Source organism: Plasmodium inui, assembly GCF_000524495.1.
Source record: "Plasmodium inui San Antonio 1 unplaced genomic scaffold supercont1.1, whole genome shotgun sequence".
In the NCBI taxonomy this organism is placed as follows: Eukaryota; Apicomplexa; class Aconoidasida; order Haemosporida; family Plasmodiidae; genus Plasmodium; species Plasmodium inui.
Window position 1 is genome coordinate 480,075 of NW_008481835.1, and position 18,261 is coordinate 498,335.

Sequence of the window (18,261 nt, forward strand, 5' to 3'; positions counted from 1 at the left end):
TATTGTGTGGTGGCAGCTATAAGCCTACCCTGCGCAGTTCAACAGTTGCCCTTCCAGTTCTCCCAAATGTAACAAATACTCCATGCGCATATATGCAAAAGCATACGCGCGTTACATACTTAGTAGAAGCTTTCGCCAAATCTGATTTACTGTTTTAATTTAACTATCTACTAAATACGGCTAGCTTTTTTCGTAACAGTTTGAACATTCTGCCTGACCAGGTCAATTTTTTTTTTTTTTCTTTTTCTTAGAACAAAGGAAAATATTATGAGAATAGGCAAGGCGCTAGCTAATTTTTCTTTTCGCGCAATTTTAAAGAGCGACTTTTTTTTTAAGAAAATAGAGGATCTCGCAGTTTATTTTAATATAGAGGAACGAAGGAATGTTTTTTTTTCCCTTTTTCTGTTTTTTTTTTTTTTTTTACCTCATATTGGTAAAAAGCGAAGCTATTCGCGTGTTCCACAGAGTTGAAACCCCTGCAGGCAAAATTGTACGTGATGGTATAAGAACATGTTCTGTGCATGGGCCAGGAATTAACATTCAAAATGGGGTAATTCGTAGAACGGCGCTGTACACAAAGTAGTACGAGCTGCGGGGAACACCAATTTTGTAGTAATATTTCCATAGTGAGGTTTTCATTTAGGAATTGCTAACCTGGAAAAATAAACTCGTGTGGGCACTTGGTCCCATTCGGTTAATCAATAATGTTCGTTCAATGCCAGGACCGTTAGCGGAGTTATTAATTTTTTACATGTCTCCATCCGAAGTTGGGGGGGAAGAAGCGATTTGCTTAATAACGTGCATCCCCGTTCATTTTTTGCCAATTTGTTTTCTCGTATCCTTATGCAAAGCGGAGGGGAAGGGAGATATAAAGCCAATTCGAACATGTCCACTTTTAGCGGAAAAGAGGGGAAGGACAAAATAACTTTGCGTAGGTATTCACTTCAATGGGGCTACGCAAGAATGGGCAGACATCACTTGGTTAGTTCCCCACACGCGCCGAGGCATCAAAATATAGGGAAGAAGTGCGCGTGCAATGATGCTTACACAATCGCGCGCTAGTACGCATAAAACGCCTAAATCGTATGGAAGCATATTTATAATAATTTTTCTTTGCTCATACGATGGATCCTTTCGCGTAGACTTTCACACTATACCCCTTTTTTTTCTCTGTCCTAAAAAGTTCGAGTCAACGGGAGGGAAATAATTTCCCCATCTCTCCAGGGGCGGCGTTTTTTTTCGCATTTGTAGACACTCTTATTTGTACAATTAAGGGGCTACACGTGTACACATAAATATGTTGCGAGAAAAAAAAAAAAAATTCCCCTCAATAAGGAAATACTTCTCCACAATATTGACCCAAAAGTTATGTGAATGCAAATTGCAAAGCTGGCGTGAGTTCCTTTTCCGCTTCGCCAAGTCCCATTTGACTGCCCCCCCAGGCTGCCTCGCGGATTTTCTCGCAATTTGCCACCCACCTTTTTGCGCCAGGGATTACACACTGCATAAGAGGAAGAGTCCACCGCGCATAATTGCTATAAATTGGAGAATCCAACTCGTGAGCTGCAAAACATGATTACCCAAAGTAGATAATAAGGATAAAATACTTGCATAAGAAACACGTAGAAAGGGGGAGAAAAGAAAAAAACAAAAAAAAAGCATGTCTTCTTCCTAACATACGCATCTGCGCAACAGGCCCAAAGCGAACAGATTGATTGCTGATCCTCGTTCACCGTGTAAACACTGCCACCTTTTTTTTTTTCTCCCCCTCTGTAAAAAAAAAAAAAGAAACCAAAATGGAAAACTACGAAAAGCTATTCGAAAGCATGAAGCTGAAAGATGACAACGCATATGAAATAATAAAAAAATGTGATGAAAAAAAGTTAAAAAAAATTCTTTACAAATCGATACATGACCCCAATGTAATGCCAAGTTATTCGACCTTCAATTTGAGGGGAAAACGATACAACATATCAAACGTGTCTGGAGAGTCCATCAAAAAAATCGAGAAACAGAAGAAGGTGAAAGAATTACAAATAAGCTATGAAAAAAAACTCCTAAAAAAAGGAGAAAAAAATCAAATGATACCTTCATTAAATGAAATAAAAAAAGTCAACCCAACTTTATTAACAGTAAAAATAAAAAAAAAAAAATTTAAAGACCCATTGCCAGACAGAAATGATTTGCCACTCATGAACATAACGGCCGACGTGGATTACATATATGATAATGCTGTGGAGGTTATTCATTCCAAACCTGTACCAGCAAAAAAAAAACAGGGAAAAATCCTGTTGAGTGAAAATCCATTGACAAAGGAAGATTATGGGAAAGTGAGTCCATACCTCATTGACATCAAAAACGAATTAAAAGAAAAAGAAAATTTGAAAAAGCAAGACATTATTGATGAAAAAAAAGTGGCCGCAGATTTGGAAGCGAAAAAGGAGGTCCTGCTAACACAACTGAAAAATAAATACAACGAAATTAATAAGGAGTACCTGAAAATATCCCATGTGGTCGACATCAACTCAATTCGCAAATTAAAAAAAAAGGAAAATTATGAAAAACAACTAAACCAGCTGGAAAAGGATATACAAAAATTGGAGAAGCAGGTCTATTGAAAGGGGATGTGGAGGCTGCAGCCTTTTTCCTACATTTGCAGCATAACATGTGTGTGATGGCCTTTTTTTTTTGCTGTTTAAACCTTCGGTGGAGGGCATCCATGGGTATATACACATATACACCCCTGGAGGCCACTCGCACAATATTTTTACAGTGTACGAATTTTTTATACGATTTTACGTGTTGCAGGCCGCTCCTGGATTATGTGCACACAGGATTCTGCGCGCGAGTAATTACGTTGCCCATGTTGCATGGGGAAAAAGGCCGGCTCCGCAAATTTTCCATTTTTGCAAATATAGTTAGGCACAACGGCACAAGTGAGTGCCCAGAAACGTCAGTATGTGAAAACGTTTGCACATGTCACAATGTTAACACGTTAACGTGTCAAAATGTGAAAAAAAGAAAAAATAATAATAAAATAAAACAAATTAAACAAAACAAGCGCTGCATATATATATGCACGCAAAAACCACAACAGTGACAAAACAGATTGACCCTTTTTTTTTTTTCGTTCCTTTCCATAAAATTTAAATTAATTGTATAGGGCCGTTTACGTCGAAGGTGTTACTCGCTTCGTCCTGGTTGCCTGGAAAGAAAAGGCGTGCCATATCTGACGCAATCTGCGGAATGATATGTGACACACAATTGTATATGCACGCTGGGAACTCGTTCTTATACCCATTTCTGCCCTTTCAGACGGAGGCGTACCCTCAGTTTCCTTTTCCGAGGGAGACTCCCCAGATTCGGCTTCATCCTAAGTGCAAAAGGAAAAGGGGAAATGAGTCCCCATAATGAAAATAGTAACTACACAGAACAACGTATCGACGCAGGTAGTATCCTGCTAATTAGCGGTGGCATCCCTCAAGGGGGAAAAATCTGAACTCGCGGGAAGCACAAAACATAGGACTGTTTTCTCATCATATTGCAAAATTGAAATGTGTCCATTTGGTTTTTACCGCTTGTTCATCTGCTCAAAAAAAAAAAAAAAATTCATTACTTATGCAACATCGTTTTGGTTAAAAAAAAAAATGCTCCCAAGGGGGCGCAGAAGAAGTACCTGATGTGTAAAATTCCTTGTAATATTTTCGAAGCAGAGTTGATCCTTCTTTCTGAATTTCTTGAAAGTCAAAGGAAGGGGTCAGGTGTATGCTTCTGGTGTGCTGCTGGTGGGCCACTTTTACGCATGCTTGGCACCCTCGTGGAGGTGTTCCACTTTGGCGACACTTTTGCAGTTATTCCTTGAGTGGTCTCTTTTTTTTTCCACTATTTAATTAACCTGCCGCCACAAAGATCTTCAATTTTTCCTTCAACTTCATCAACTCCTTTGCGGACACCTTCCATCTGATACACAAGAAAGGCCACTAGTGACTCGAGTTGTCTAGCTACCTTTTGAGTTCACAATGTGCGTAGCGTTTTTTTCATTTTGAGAAATAAGGTTTATTTTCCTTCATGGTTAAGCACTACCTTTGCGAAGGGACCATTTGGTAATTGATCAGAGGCACATCGTTCGTTCTTTGGAGTCTAACCGTTTGGGTGAAGGCGAGCGCCAAAAGGAGAATCAGCGGCACGATTGATTTCATCATTTTTTACTCGTTCGATTAGCAGTTTGCTTTTTTCTTTCCTTTGGGATTTTTTTTTTTTTTTTTTTAAATCCTTTTCGATTATTATCATATATTTGTTTCCACTACCCCCGTATTTATGTGGGATATTTGCATTTAGCGTCTTATGCGTCGCACCTGTGTGGAGAGAAGAATGCGTCAATTGAGAAAATGACTCAAAATGTGCAACCCGAGTAGTTATGCCTTTCAGATGGTGCTCCTTTGATAGAGATATTTTCAGCATGACCTTTCTGGCGATTTCACTTGCCGTTTTATGGCCGCCCCTTTCCACAATGGAGGCAACCCAAAGGCACAAATGGAGTCATTTTTCCCCAATGCGTTTTTACAGAACAGAATAGACGCGGTGTATATACACACTTCAGAAGCGTCACATAGACACCTCCCTAACCATAGTGGAGTCAATCGTTTTTTTTCCTTTTTCCCATTGGTGAAGTGTCCCCACGTACATACTCCTACATTGTGTATACATATTTTTTTCACTTTTTTTTCCCCTTGCGGAAGAAAAAACGAGGTCAGCGTGTTTATACATGCCTTTTTCGTGTTAAAAATGGAACCACTAAGAATGGGAAAAAAGAAAAAAAAAATTCCTTCTCCACATTAACACTGTGTACTCTTCTACATAGGCAAAACGTTCTGCCAATGGCATGAGAATAGGTGTACAGAGCATCTTTTTCAAGATTTGCCTCTCGCGAGGATTACCCAGGTGAGACATCACCACTGGAAGATGGCTAAAAATTCTACAAGACGAAATGAACAACGAATTTGGCTTATTTTTAAGATCACCCTTTCGAGTGGGGGGGAATCGGGGGAGATGTTCATTAACGTACATATGTTTACTTATACACGGGACATTTCTTTTTCCTTGTTTCTTCTAAAAAAGAAACTTAAGAATTACGATTTTCCGATTTCTCCATTTCAAATGTACTAATGGTGATTGTACCACTTATGCGGTGTAAAAAAAAAAAAAAAAGGGAAAAGAGCAGTGAAAACGGAAAGTGGAGCCCTCCCTCAATACAAAAGAAGCCAATTTTTAAATTTATTAAATGGAGGTAAGTAAACAAAAAAAGAAAATAGTTATACTCGGCCATGTGTATTTGTATTAGTACGAAAATCCAATTAGCTACTACCAATTCCTTGTAATGACTTGGTTTAGTCAAATGTGTACAAGTACGTACCATGCCACATGATGTGTAATGGGGGGATTTCCACTTTTTTTTTTTTTTAAAATTACAGTTACTTTTTTTCAGAATGTTATACTTTTTCTTAAATTCAAAGTGGAACTATCGTTACAAGGAATTTAAAAAAAAGGCCCCTTTCACCATAAGAAAAAAGAAAAAAAAATATATACATATATATACATTTCTGTTATGCCTTTTTTCTTTTTTCCTTGATTCCGCTTATTCCAGAAACAGCTTGTAAATTTTGAATATTATAAATGAAGGCTCTGCATTTTTACGTGAGGGGGTGACGCCACTTTGCTTCCTTTTGCTCGGCTGGAATTTGCTTGTTTATCTGGATTCTTTTTTTTTCCCCCTTTTTTTAGTGGCGTGAAAAATCGGCGATAAACATAGCATATATTCTCTTGTCATTGATGAAGAGCACGTCGTAATTAAAAACCCTGGAGTGTGTTTATTTTACACGGAAAATGAACAACACGATGCCTTATTTTTCTTTCCATTTCACCCACTAATGCGTGAATTTTTGTTGACAACCTAACTAGTTATGTGTAACTAATTCCATTCTGAGAAATTAGCTATTTGTAACAGCTAAATGAACTTTTTTTTTTTTTTTTTTTTTTCGTTTATTATTACCTTGCTGGTCAGGTGAAAAGTTTACTCCGCGAAATTTTTTTTTTTTTTTACACTTGCAGAGATTTCATTTTGGGGAACCTTCGTTGCATTCTGCTTTATCGAAATAGTGCTATCCCCAAGAAGATGCAAATGTTCATTGTGTAAGTGTAGACGCGTGAGTGAGCATTTTCTTTCCCTTTTCATGTGTTCATGGGGACATGGCCACGTTTGTAGATGTGCGAACGTTGCACCTTTCTCCTTGTCTTTAATCCCCTTCCGTGAGTTCCATTTGATTACCTTTTGTGCGTTTCAATTGTCACTGGTTGGTTTTGAGCCTTAATTTTTTTTTTTATACTTCTTCGTTTGCTCATTTGTTTACTTTTATCCCTTGCCCCCGTTTTGGTGCTACTTTAAAGCGTCATTTTAACATGTTCCTTTAAAGATAACACTCAGAATAGATTACCATTTTTTTTTCTTTTTTTCGTTACCAATAAGTGTGCATACTTTTTTGCGCCAAAACGTATGCGCACCTGCGGATGTACAACTGCTGCGCACGTATCTATGTCTACCCGTTTGGGAAACAATTTTTATGATGTGTCTCAATTTGGGGGATTTACAAAAAAATAATTTGATGTTTATGTATTGCACAAGTTCATGCACTTTTTTTATTTTCGCAAAATAAAGAAAGAAGTTTCATTAACACGCGTGCATATGTACGACTTGTCAATTCTCGAAGAATGTACACGCACGTGTGTACAGACATGCATAAATAGAACAAACTAGAATGCGTTAAAATGTAAGAGGCCCCCAAGACGAATAATCACCATTGCGAAAGCGAGTTGCCTTTACGTGAAATGCGCGCAGCAAGTGGGATTCACATAGTACATAAAAAAAAAACTCCTTACCTACGTAGTACGCACAAATGTACTTCCGCGTAGTATCATTCAGTTGTGCCATTTGACAAATGTTATAATTTTCCTGCCTTACATGTATATATTTGCATTTCTCGATTCAAAACGGAACAGTAAGTTCCATTTCGTTCGCTAAAAATGCGCACGTTCTAGTGTAAGCTTGTTCTATGTACACATAATTTATGCACATGTGGGGACTAAATTCTTTATCAAAAAAAAAAAAAAAACCCTGAAGAAAGGGAAAAAAGGTAGGACTCACGAAAGCGATGCACTAAGGAGTGGCTTCTAATTCGTGTTGTGTGTATATATGTATACATAACCGTCCGCGTGGTGTAATTTTTTTCTTTTTTTTTTTTTCCGCAATCCCCGCATCTGTATGTCTGTTGTGCGGACGAAAACATGACCACTAATTTTACACAATTTTAGGAAGCTCCTTTATTTTTTTTTGTATCTTCCTTTTGCATTTTATTCTCATGTAACATGCTCGTTGTGCATCTTTTTTCTCCGTTAAGTTTATTACCCTTTTATGCGAAAGCAAGAATGTTTTCTTTTTCACTTTACCGTGTGAATAGCAACCTATTAAGACGTTATTTAACGTTATGTTTCCCATCAGGGAATGCGCATTATGATTAATAATACCAGCCCAGTACACTTTCATGTGTAGACAATTTTATGGACATGTAACGTGGTCATTTGCCTATATTTAAATTTTTTTTTTCTCTCTCTTTTTAAGTCCTACGCGTCTTACGTATACACTCGTTATAGGCTTAGCAACGGCAAAAGTACTTTTGTCAACCGGCTATGCACATTTTGTAAAAATCGTGCACCGCAATGTAACACCTTTACGTCAGTGTTTCTTTTGCGATGTGATTATTTCTTTTTTTTTCTGTTAATTTTTTCTACGTTCTATGTCTACGTAGTAGCTTTTATTTTTGGCCCATCTGCATGTATAACTTAATGCAAATTTTGTGAATTTTTTTTTTTAGCAAATTTTTAAAAAGGTTTTTGCATCGCAATAGCTTGGTCGAGAAGGAGAGCCCCATTTGCTGTTTCTTGGATGTTCGCGTAATTACATGCTTAAGAGTGTAAACCAACATGATAAGGCACGTGACTGGCCGATGTGCATTTTACGCGTGAGTAAATGTATACGAGACCTGCTCATATGCTTATACGTACCTATTTGTATACGTGCTCGTGAACACGTCGAGCTGTAATAGTGCAACGCACAGCTGGCATAACGATTTGGACCAACTTTGCTGCAGTTGTCTCTGAGCTGCTTTAAACGAAGCGTTTTTTATTTTTTCCCGTGATTATGCATTTGGGGGAAAAATTATCAATTGCGAGGCACACTCTGTAGCAGAAATGTACATATAATATATATAAGTTGCGAGCATATATATATATACATACGTATAATATATACAGTTTTGTATAGGCCCCGGGCGGCATCTCCTTTTGAATAAAGGCTCTGCATGCAGCTTGAAAAAAATTAGCCAAGCCGTGCATGCAGAAGAGCGCTTATGCGAAAAGCTTAATAAGGGCAGATTCTACTAAAAAGAAAAGGCACAAGCAGGTGCCACGCAGAAGATACCAGGCAGAAGGCGCATAATAAATACACGTATGTATATATACATAAACGCGCTGCAGAGTATACGTGGGCGAAATGTCAACCAGTAAGTATGTATATATACCAAGTGCAAGCGCGCAAAAAATAGGTACATATATATGTATATATATTGTATGTATATAATATATACATGTACATATAAGTACTTATATAACGTACAAATTATACCTGAAAATTTTGTTGCGCGGCCACGAAGTGCGTAGGGGCTGAGGAAAAGTTATGTGATGTGATGGCACTGTGAAAACAGTATATGCATTTATAACTCATTTACATATATATTATATATGTTTGCCTACGCATTTATATATATTTTTGCATATACACTCACTTCCCCCTTTATATGTAAAATCACGAGGAACTCAATTCGACGAAAAATTCATTTGTAGAGAGAAAAATAATTGAGTTATATATGAACATATACTGTACACGTATATGCGCATATCGCGTATGTATATATATACATATATATATTATATATTTATTGCGTATTTATATATACCCCCATTTGTTACATACATATATATATTGGGATGAAATAAAATTGGTGATGCATTTTTTTAATCAAGTGAATCTGAAAAATATATATTTTTGTTGCGCAAATTAATTACATGCTGTTTTGGAATGCATGATTTTTTTAATTTCAAACAACAACAAGCGATTTAAATGCGTCAAAGTGTCATTTAAGTGTTACTTTTACGTGTTGAGGGAAGAGGCTGTATATATGTATACATGTATATATGCATATATATTTATGTACGCACATACGCCTCGCAGTCATGTATATATAGGTACGTATTTACATGTACGTATATATATCTGCATGTGGATGTATATAAGTCCTTCTATACGTACATGTATATATAACCTTTATATATACATGTACTTTTTCGTACCCATCTGTACATGCTCGCAATTTCCTATACACTTTATATACATCCACGCACACATATTAATCTGTTTCCCCCTGCGTATGACACGTATATATACACTCACCACTTCTGATGTCACGCCAAGCACATACGCGCCTCGCGTGTATATGAGTCGCGCATTTATTTTTTTTCTTGTTCAAATAATTCATATACATGTACTGGTATGCTACATGCACATGTAGGTAGTCCGCACGCGTGTCAATTCGTTCTCGAGTGACACACGCGTCCGCAAAGCGCGGTATGCATATCGTGCGTATTGTACGTATTACACGTATTGTACGTCTTGTACGTATTGTACGTCTGGTATATATTGTACGCATTGTAGCATATGTCCCTATGTGCATATTTGTACGTATGTATATTACGTAAATGCACGCGCGGGGTACCATACATATATATATTTAAGTGCAAGACTTTTTTTACGTTCATCCACCTATGTACATACATATATACATGCATATATACATCACATACATATATGCACACATGTGTGCGTGCGTACATGGCAAATAGTCCATGCGCACGTCCATTTAAGTGACGCGTACACCGCGTAGGCACTTGTAGGGGTTGAATAACTTTTTTTATAGACCCACAGGTCCTGTGCATTTTCGTATACAATACGCACATAGAGTACACCTGTCTGATTCTATGCTTACATCAGAATGCACATGTGTAATCGCACATCCACCTTACGTACCCATACTTATATTCAGCATATATCCCCCCACGGGGAGAGGCAATAAAACTCCCATTCACCACGTGTAATTTATCGGGAGCGAGACTCGTGCAGTAGCACACATCGCCTTTGCCTTTTCTACTTCCCCTTTTTTGAGCGCACAAGGGGCAAATAAAGGACCAGTGCAAGTATATCTAAGATGAAAAAGTACGTAGTGTACTTGGAACATAGACGTATGTGGAACGCAGTTGTGTATATTCGTATGTAGGTACGTAAGTGCGTGTGCCCGAGTTGTACGCGCAGAAGTTGTTTTCATTTTTTGCATATTTCGAAGTATATTCAGATATATTTATCTGCATATTTTTGCGCATATTCATTTACATTTTGTTTCTGCATATTTATACGTGTTCTCATTCTTTCTCATTTTTTCCCCCTTTTTTGCCCTTTTTTTTGGCCCATTTTTTCATCTTTTAAAAAACGTTTCCACGCGTGAACGTACATTTTGAGCCCCTTTCGCCACACGACATATGCCATTTTTTTTCCCTTTTTGAATGTAAATTTTTACGAACCATTTGGGGAAAGAGGAAATGAAGAAAATCACCATGGCGTGTTAATTTTTTTGTGTACATATGTACGTATGTTATGTATGCATGTGCATATGTATATGTATGTATATATATGTGTTGCGACCAGTGAGCATATTAAAAAGAAAAAAAAGCAGATGAATGAAAAAGAAAAGCAAATCTATGTAATTTGCAACAGAGAAAATTGCAACCACACTGGCATGTAAGGTGGCTTGATTTTTTTGGATGTGATCCTACATTCACATATATGAGCACTGCGCGTAATAGTCTGCTCACATCCTACGTATATTTGTTGATGTGCCTATATGTATATATCCTTATATACGTATTATATGAATATGTGTGGGACCAATGCTGGCGCCATATAAGGTCGCGCCACAGTGTCACTATACATACCTATATGCCTGCGCACATGTGGCTATTATTGTCTGTGCATTTATGCTTTATTTTTAGACAAAATATATTTTTTTTTTTTTTCTTGTTTAAACACGCTGTACTTGTCAAAACAATCGTTTGTAACCCTTTTTGAAAATTTATGCAACCAAATTGTGCTTTATGCTATTTTTCTCGGAAATTTATATAGCCCTACATGTGCGTGTGTTTATGTAACGATACTTCGAGGCTATCTCCAAATTTGCGTCTCCGCGTTTGACACATATGTACGTGTGTACATATGGGTGTGTACATCGCTTACAACTCCAGGGCGCCTTCCCTTTTGCGTAATTTGTGCTTTTACAATCACCTACACGCGAAATTGAGTATATGAATTGAAGAGTCTCTGTTTTTAATTCAATTAGGTTTAACTTTATCCTATTTATTGTAGTATATTTTAGCCTTTTCATTTTATCCTATTAATTTTTGCCTATTAATTTCTGCCTATTTACTGCAGCCTATTTATTGTAGCCTATTTACTTAAGCCTTTTTACTGTAGCTTGTTTACTGTAGACTATTCATTTTTCCTATGCGCTCTGCCTTTTCATTTTGTCTACCCATTTGGCCTATTCATTTTTATCCAATAACTTTCCTTTTTTTTTTTATTATATGTCGTTTCATTTGATTTTACTTTTTTTTTTAAGAAAATTACTCTAAAACATGAGTAAAGATTGTTCTTCTGTATTCTTAACAAAGGGGGAGACGCCAACATTTATACATGCACCTGCAAATATATATGTAATATGAAGAGGCTCTCCCTGTGTTGCTGTTTTTTTTTTTTTTTCATCTCCCCATGGAGGTATGTAACACAACAGTGTGTGTATCTTCCCTTTTTTTAACCGTTTATCGAAATAAATGTGTACTTGTTTTAAATTCTCCTCATATTTCTTCATTTTTTCACGTTTTTCCTCATTTTCTCCTATTTTTTCCTTATTTTATTTACCACCCTTTTTATGCCTATTTAATTAAATTCAATGCCCTCAGAGGTGTAGTCCCGTTTTTATACATGTACATTTCACGCAGCCCATTTATAAGCACATATGCAAATGCACGCACAAATAGTATAGGTACCTAGAGATGCGCAGGAATACGTACAAACACAAGCGAGCGTTTCTGAGCAACACCTGCGAGGTTATACCCCTCTCGTTTGAGTAAACCATACTGTCATGTCGACAGTTGTTGCTCATGCGTGGGAAGAAGCGTTTCAGAGTCAGCGCACCCACATATATGCGTAGTTATTTATGTATCTATCCGCACAAACATACATTTGTAAGTGCTTCCTATGAGTATGCACTCACAGCGTACGCACCTTTAACGCCTGTGCATGCTGGGATGCAATATAAGGAGGCACCATTTTTTATGTCATTTATTTATGTAGATGTGTCACCTTTGTTTATTGATTTTTCGTGTCAATTTGGGTAAAGCTTCATTTTATACACCGTGGGTATTGCGCGCACTGTGCCTATTTTTTTTTTCGCCCTTTTCTGATTTACTCAACTGCGGACTCGTACGATTGGATATGTAGCTCCCCATACCGCGGTGTAGTAAGTATGGCAGCGCGTACATTTGCATATGTGGCAGCATACCAAAGTGTTGTGTGATAGTTAGATGGGTTTGCAGTGCAGCTTTTTCTAACCACGCGTAACATCTTGCAAAGGTACAGCAAAACGTACTGTCGCCATACATCACGCGTGTGAACGTGCACGTATTTGTCACACCTCTACAGCAGTTTTTATCGTTATCGTTGTCGTCATCTTTATGGTCATCCTTATTGTTGTTTTTTTTTTTGCCCAATCGCTGCTGCTTCTTTTTGCCTGCGCAATAGAAGGGACCACACAGCATCTTTTTTGTTAACAATTGATATTATCTGAAGAGGGATAAAAAAAAAAAAAAAAAACAAAAAAGGGACGCTTTGTAATGGTTATTTAATTCTTAACTCTCTCGCTGTGTTATATACAACGTTGGAGAAAAAAAAAATGGATGAAGTTACGAATGCAGATCAGACGTTTAAAGCGGCCGTTATGTCGATGGATGGGAAGTTAGCGACGAATGGTGGCAGTAACAGAGTGAATAGCAGTTTGAACGCGGCAACATCCCCTGCTGTGGTGTGTTCGATGGGCAGCACTATGGGAAGCGGGTTCACTGGCAACATGAACGGTGCGGTTGGCAGCCCGATGAGCAGCCCCGTTGCCAATCCGATGAACAACAGCATCGTGAACGCAGTGGGCATTGCAAGGACGAGCGGCATAAACGGAAGCAACATCGTACGGATGAGTAATGTCCTTGGAAAAGGTAACAACAACAAGAGTGGCAGTAACGGCTGCGGCACAAACATGGGGCTGATAAAGAGCTCGCCAAATAATGACCCCAGCATTCTAGCCAACAATTTGGTGAACACTGTGGTGAACACTATGGTGAGTAGTGCCATGGTGGATACCATTTCGAATGGCAACCACGGTGGTGCCAACAACAGCGGTGGAAACAGCAGCGCTGTCAACCTGGGAAATAACCCTGTGACGAATGGAAGGAAACCCCCCCCAGCAAAGGGCCCTCCCACCCAGCCTGGAACGGGCCAAGTAATCAAGAAGAAAGTAGGAAGGCCCAAAGGAGCCTCTTCTGCAAATAAAGTGATAAAAAAGGAAGAAAAGATTTCGACGTCTTCGTCCGGCTACCCAGGGGTCAGTTGGAACAAGAGGATGTGTGCATGGCTAGCTTTTTTCTATGATGGAGCTTCCAGAAGAAGTAGGACTTTTCATCCCAAACACTTCAACATGGACAAGGAAAGGGCCCGACTAGCAGCAGTAGAATTTATGAAGTCATTAGAAAATAATGGTAGGAAAAAATCAACAAAAAATAAAACAGAGAAGAATAAAACGAAGCAATTAAATGAAGAGATGATGCCAGGGATGTTGAATAACGACATGGCAAGCAGCTTAAATAGCAGAGCCCCAAATGGCACTCCAATCCCGATGCATTTAATGTCGTTGAATCGCGGATTCTATATGCCAGGCATGAATAGAAATTTCAACCACGCAGGGATGTCCCCAAATGATAGAAGTAGTATGATCAACACGTACAACCCATTAAGTAACACGTCAAATTTAGGAGGCATGGGCCAAAGCATGCAAGACCCAGGTGGAATTTATATACATAATGGGGGAGCAGCTCCTCCCACCATGTTTGGAGGCAACATGCACATGTTAAGCGGTGTCAAAGGTAACGTAAACGGTACGAGTTGCACAAGTAGTACTAACAGCAACGGTGGTGGTAGCGGTTGCGGTAACAGCGGCGGCAGTTGTAATAATATGCTCTACCTGAACGAGTTGATGTTTCATTCCAATATTATGCCGACAGGAGTGGGAGGTGGTGCGGGAAGGGGAAATGCAGGAAATGCTGCCGGGGGTGGAAATGTGACCTTTGTTGATAGAAATCTGAGCAGCAGCCATGCTGCCAGTGAACTTCTAAAATTGGAAGAGAATTTAGCATTACACAATAAAGACATGGAAACTTTAATGAATGCACTTTTTAGACAGAATTATAATATGAACATGGGCATGGCCAACATGGATAAGCATCATCAATACCTGCACAGTAGTGGGAAGAACAATGGTACTGGGCAGGGTGGCATGAAGACATCCTCGAGCAGTTCCAACGGAGGACCCCACGGTGGAAGTGGAGTCCTCAAGAGTGTCAACGGTGTGAATAACAGTAACGGGGTCAACCCTATTGGGAACAGTAACCTCCCCAACAGTACCACAGCGGCCAATGCGATGAACGGCAATGCCTCCCCAGGCCCCCATCTATATCTGCCCAATCATGCCGCAGGTGTCAACCATGCTGCGGGTGATGTGTTTGAAAATGGGAACGAGTCAAGTAATGGGGTCACCATGCCAAACATGACCAGCATGGCAAATGTAGCCAACATGGTCAGCTTGCCTAACATGGGCAACCTCCTCCCCAACATGGGAAACCTGCCAAACTATTATGACTACGATTTTGACCCATATCAAGGGAATATTTCTCCTCATCTGATCGACATGATGCACCGGTTAAACAGCGACATGAAGGATGGTAGTAATAAAAGTGGTGGAGTGGGGGGTGGAGTAGGGGGTGTATCGGAAGGCCGAAGTGACGACATGAATGAGTTAAATTTCTGTTCCACGGATAATAACGCCGCTTGGATTAACCAACTAAAACATTCGCACAATAATCTCTGCAATAATTTAAACGGCAACCCTTGTGATTTATGTGATACAAGTAGTGCCTCTCCTGAGTCGAATATGGCGAAGAAGATGGACATGGGTAACCGGGAAAAAGCAGCCAATTCGAACGCCACGAATGAAGGCACGTACAATTTTATGGCACCATGGAATGGAAGTAACCCTAACTCGAGTAACAACCGAATCAATGACTTGGACAGTAGTAATGACAACAGCGTCGATAGCAGCCACCTTGCAGCGAACAGCGCTTCGAATAGTAATGCCCTAAAATTGGCCAACCCCAACAATGTCCTCCTTTGCATGTCAACAAATAATAACCAGATTAGTTCTGTTTCACAGAATGCAACACATCTGGCAGCGAACATCGAAATGAACCCCAAAGAGAGTTCCTCCCATTCTTCATCTGCCTTTTCTGGCCCAACTAATATACAAGACATTCAGAAGCAGTTGCATTTTCAGACCCAGTCAGGTCTTGGCACATCTTCTCCAGATTTGCATAATGCATTACAAATGGCTAAGCAGACGAATAACTTTCCGCAGAGGGGTTTTACCACTAGTAACAGTAATGGTGCAACAAACAACAACGTCAGTGGTGGTAGCACTAGTGGAGGAGGCTCAAATCCCATTAGTAGTCCCACTTCCAATGGAACAACTGCGCATAAGAAAAGGGGGCCAAAGGATAACCGGAAGGCCCTATTACCCCCCGCGGCGGGCGTAACAGCGGTTGCACCCGTAGGAGCAACAGCGAGAGTAGCAGCCGGAGTAGCACCGGCGGCCGGATCTTCACATGCTATGAACACACAGCAGGCGCAGAATGGAAAAACAAATGCGATGAACCTGAATTTCGCCGACCAGAACAATTTATGTACCAACCTGAATGGCATAATGAATTTCGAGTGGCTCAGCTCCGACGCGAAGACGCATCCGAATATGAATAACCAGGGCGCGTTCGAGACGGGAGATGCGTGAAGTGCAGGCAGTGGCTCCAGTTGTAAATGCCTATTATACCCCAGCGCGGATTTTTTTTTTTTTGGTCCACCTTTGTTTGGCTTTCTTTTTTTTTTCTTCCAGTGAGCCCATTTGTTTAAGTCGCGCTTCCCTCTTCCCCCTTTTCGTTTCCTTCCTTTTTTTTTTTTTATTTTTGGCTTCCCATTTAGCTTTCACCCACCATCTGGTAATGCTTTTTTGTTCTCAATTTTTATGTTAGCACAGATATAACTTTTTGTTATTTTGTGCCTTTTTAGCTGAACAACAAAAATGTGTATGAAGCATGAAGATAGGGATTTCTTTTTATGGAGAGATTACACGGTTCATTTTTCATGCTGATATATGGAGCACCACTCAGGTGTAACATGAAGTATCGGTATTTCCATTTTTAATTTAATGACGATTAACTGGAGACGAAGGAGGGAGAAAAGTGTAGGCTGTAAAGACATGTAGGTCTTCCATTGGACAGGCGGGGCAAAGGGATCCACGAGGGACAAATGAATAGCGCTGCAAATGAATTGTGCATATATATATAAATATATCTATATATGTACATACCTGTACATCCTTGTGTGCCCACTCGCGGCCGCCTCCATTTTTTTGCACGCATTTGTTAAATGGATGCATGCGAGGGTGGAAGCGCTTGGCTTTATTTGCTTTCGCTGTAATTAAAACATTAATCTTTTTTTTTTAAAAAATTAGGAAAATTAATCATTTTAGGAGAGTAAAGTGGCTGTCTCTCTCCGCTTATAAAATTTGAGAAAGTGAATCTGCTCAGTTGAGAAAAGGGGGTGTAGACATATTCGCACCGTATTTTTTACCTCTTCAATTCGCTAATGTGAACATAAGAAAAATGTGTTTAACTTTCTTTTCAGTCACTTTTTTTAAAATTTAAAGGGGGAGAGTTAATGTGCGCAAAAAATAGGAGCAGATTATTAGCCCCCCGAAATGGTAATGAAAAATGGTTATTGTTAAATGCAGCTGGGTGCAGGAGGTACGGCAAGTTGTGCCAAAACGTTTCTGTAAAATATATCTTTCGACAACATAGGAGTGGTGAGCGTGTGCACTCGTCCATCAGTGCGTCTCACGCTCATTTGCACAAAGGTGTGCAAGAGTATTATGTATGTAATTTATGTATATATGTGTCCAATATGCCCATACGCACATACAGACGTCTGCACACGGTTCACAACACATGTGAGAGCTGCAGTCGCATGAAAATTGCCCTTGTGGGATCATGCAACATGGCTGATAAATGGGTTTCATTTTTATTCCCCAAATTATGTGGCGCTTTTGATATATGCCTTTTTCTTCTAATTAAATGGAAAAAAAAAAAAAAAAAAAAAAAAATCGACTGCACTTCTCAAACAGGGAAGGGGAACAACGAACTGTGATAAATATAGGCACCTATAAAATGTTGACAAAGTCAGGATGAACACGTAATTTTCTCGCACTTCTAAATAGGCATGATGCGCGTTTATTTTTCGGGGGGGAAATTCTTCCACTCTTGGCAACGCATATATATTGGGGGGTGCGTCCTGTTTTAAATGGAAGGGCATATAAGACAGGCGCTTAAATATGGGGATCATAAAATATGGCTAATTAGTGCTTGACAAAATTTGGCTCCATGGCGCTGAGCCAAGCTAAGCTGTGTTAAATTTACGCCGTGGGGAAGGGCTCTCCCAGTCTAAGCTCCCCCTCTAAGTGCGCCGCGCCAGTGTAATCAATTTTCTTCTTTCCAGGCGAAGGGCTCAAAGGGGGGCGCCTCCTTCTTCGCGCTGTTCTCGAGATTTATTTCGATGAAGTCGGATGGCTCCGAGGGTCTGCAAAAAGAAGGCGACAGGGATTCACAAAATGGTGTAACGGG

General features: G+C 39.4%; 4 protein-coding genes across 4 annotated transcripts in view; 2 read left to right on the plus strand and 2 right to left on the minus strand.

The window, feature by feature from the left end:
* Window positions 1-1,796: 1,796 nt before the first annotated feature.
* On the plus strand, window positions 1,797-2,618 carry C922_00116 (hypothetical protein; the record flags this gene model as incomplete). The annotated part of the gene is made up of 1 exon (XM_008815733.1): window positions 1,797-2,618. The coding sequence occupies one exon, from the start codon at window positions 1,797-1,799 to the stop codon at window positions 2,616-2,618; it is 822 nt and encodes a 273-aa protein (XP_008813955.1).
* Window positions 2,619-3,146: 528 nt separating this feature from the next.
* On the minus strand, window positions 3,147-3,935 carry C922_00117 (hypothetical protein; the record flags this gene model as incomplete). The annotated part of the gene is made up of 5 exons (XM_008815734.1): window positions 3,147-3,205; window positions 3,328-3,373; window positions 3,576-3,586; window positions 3,677-3,736; window positions 3,896-3,935. 5 exons carry the CDS (start codon window positions 3,933-3,935, stop codon window positions 3,147-3,149), a joined length of 216 nt encoding a protein of 71 aa, XP_008813956.1.
* Window positions 3,936-13,163: 9,228 nt separating this feature from the next.
* C922_00118 (hypothetical protein) lies at window positions 13,164-16,376 on the plus strand (the record flags this gene model as incomplete). Its single annotated transcript, XM_008815735.1, has 1 exon — window positions 13,164-16,376. The coding sequence occupies one exon, from the start codon at window positions 13,164-13,166 to the stop codon at window positions 16,374-16,376; it is 3,213 nt and encodes a 1,070-aa protein (XP_008813957.1).
* A 1,741-nt stretch (window positions 16,377-18,117) lies between these two features.
* C922_00119 (26S proteasome regulatory subunit N2) overlaps window positions 18,118-18,261 on the minus strand; it is a gene marked incomplete at both ends in the record, with an annotated part of 4,186 nt that continues 4,042 nt past the window's right edge. Inside the window, one exon of the mRNA XM_008815736.1 lies at window positions 18,118-18,217. Coding sequence (XP_008813958.1) covers window positions 18,118-18,217 — 100 coding nt within the window. The remainder of the gene's footprint in view (window positions 18,218-18,261) is intronic.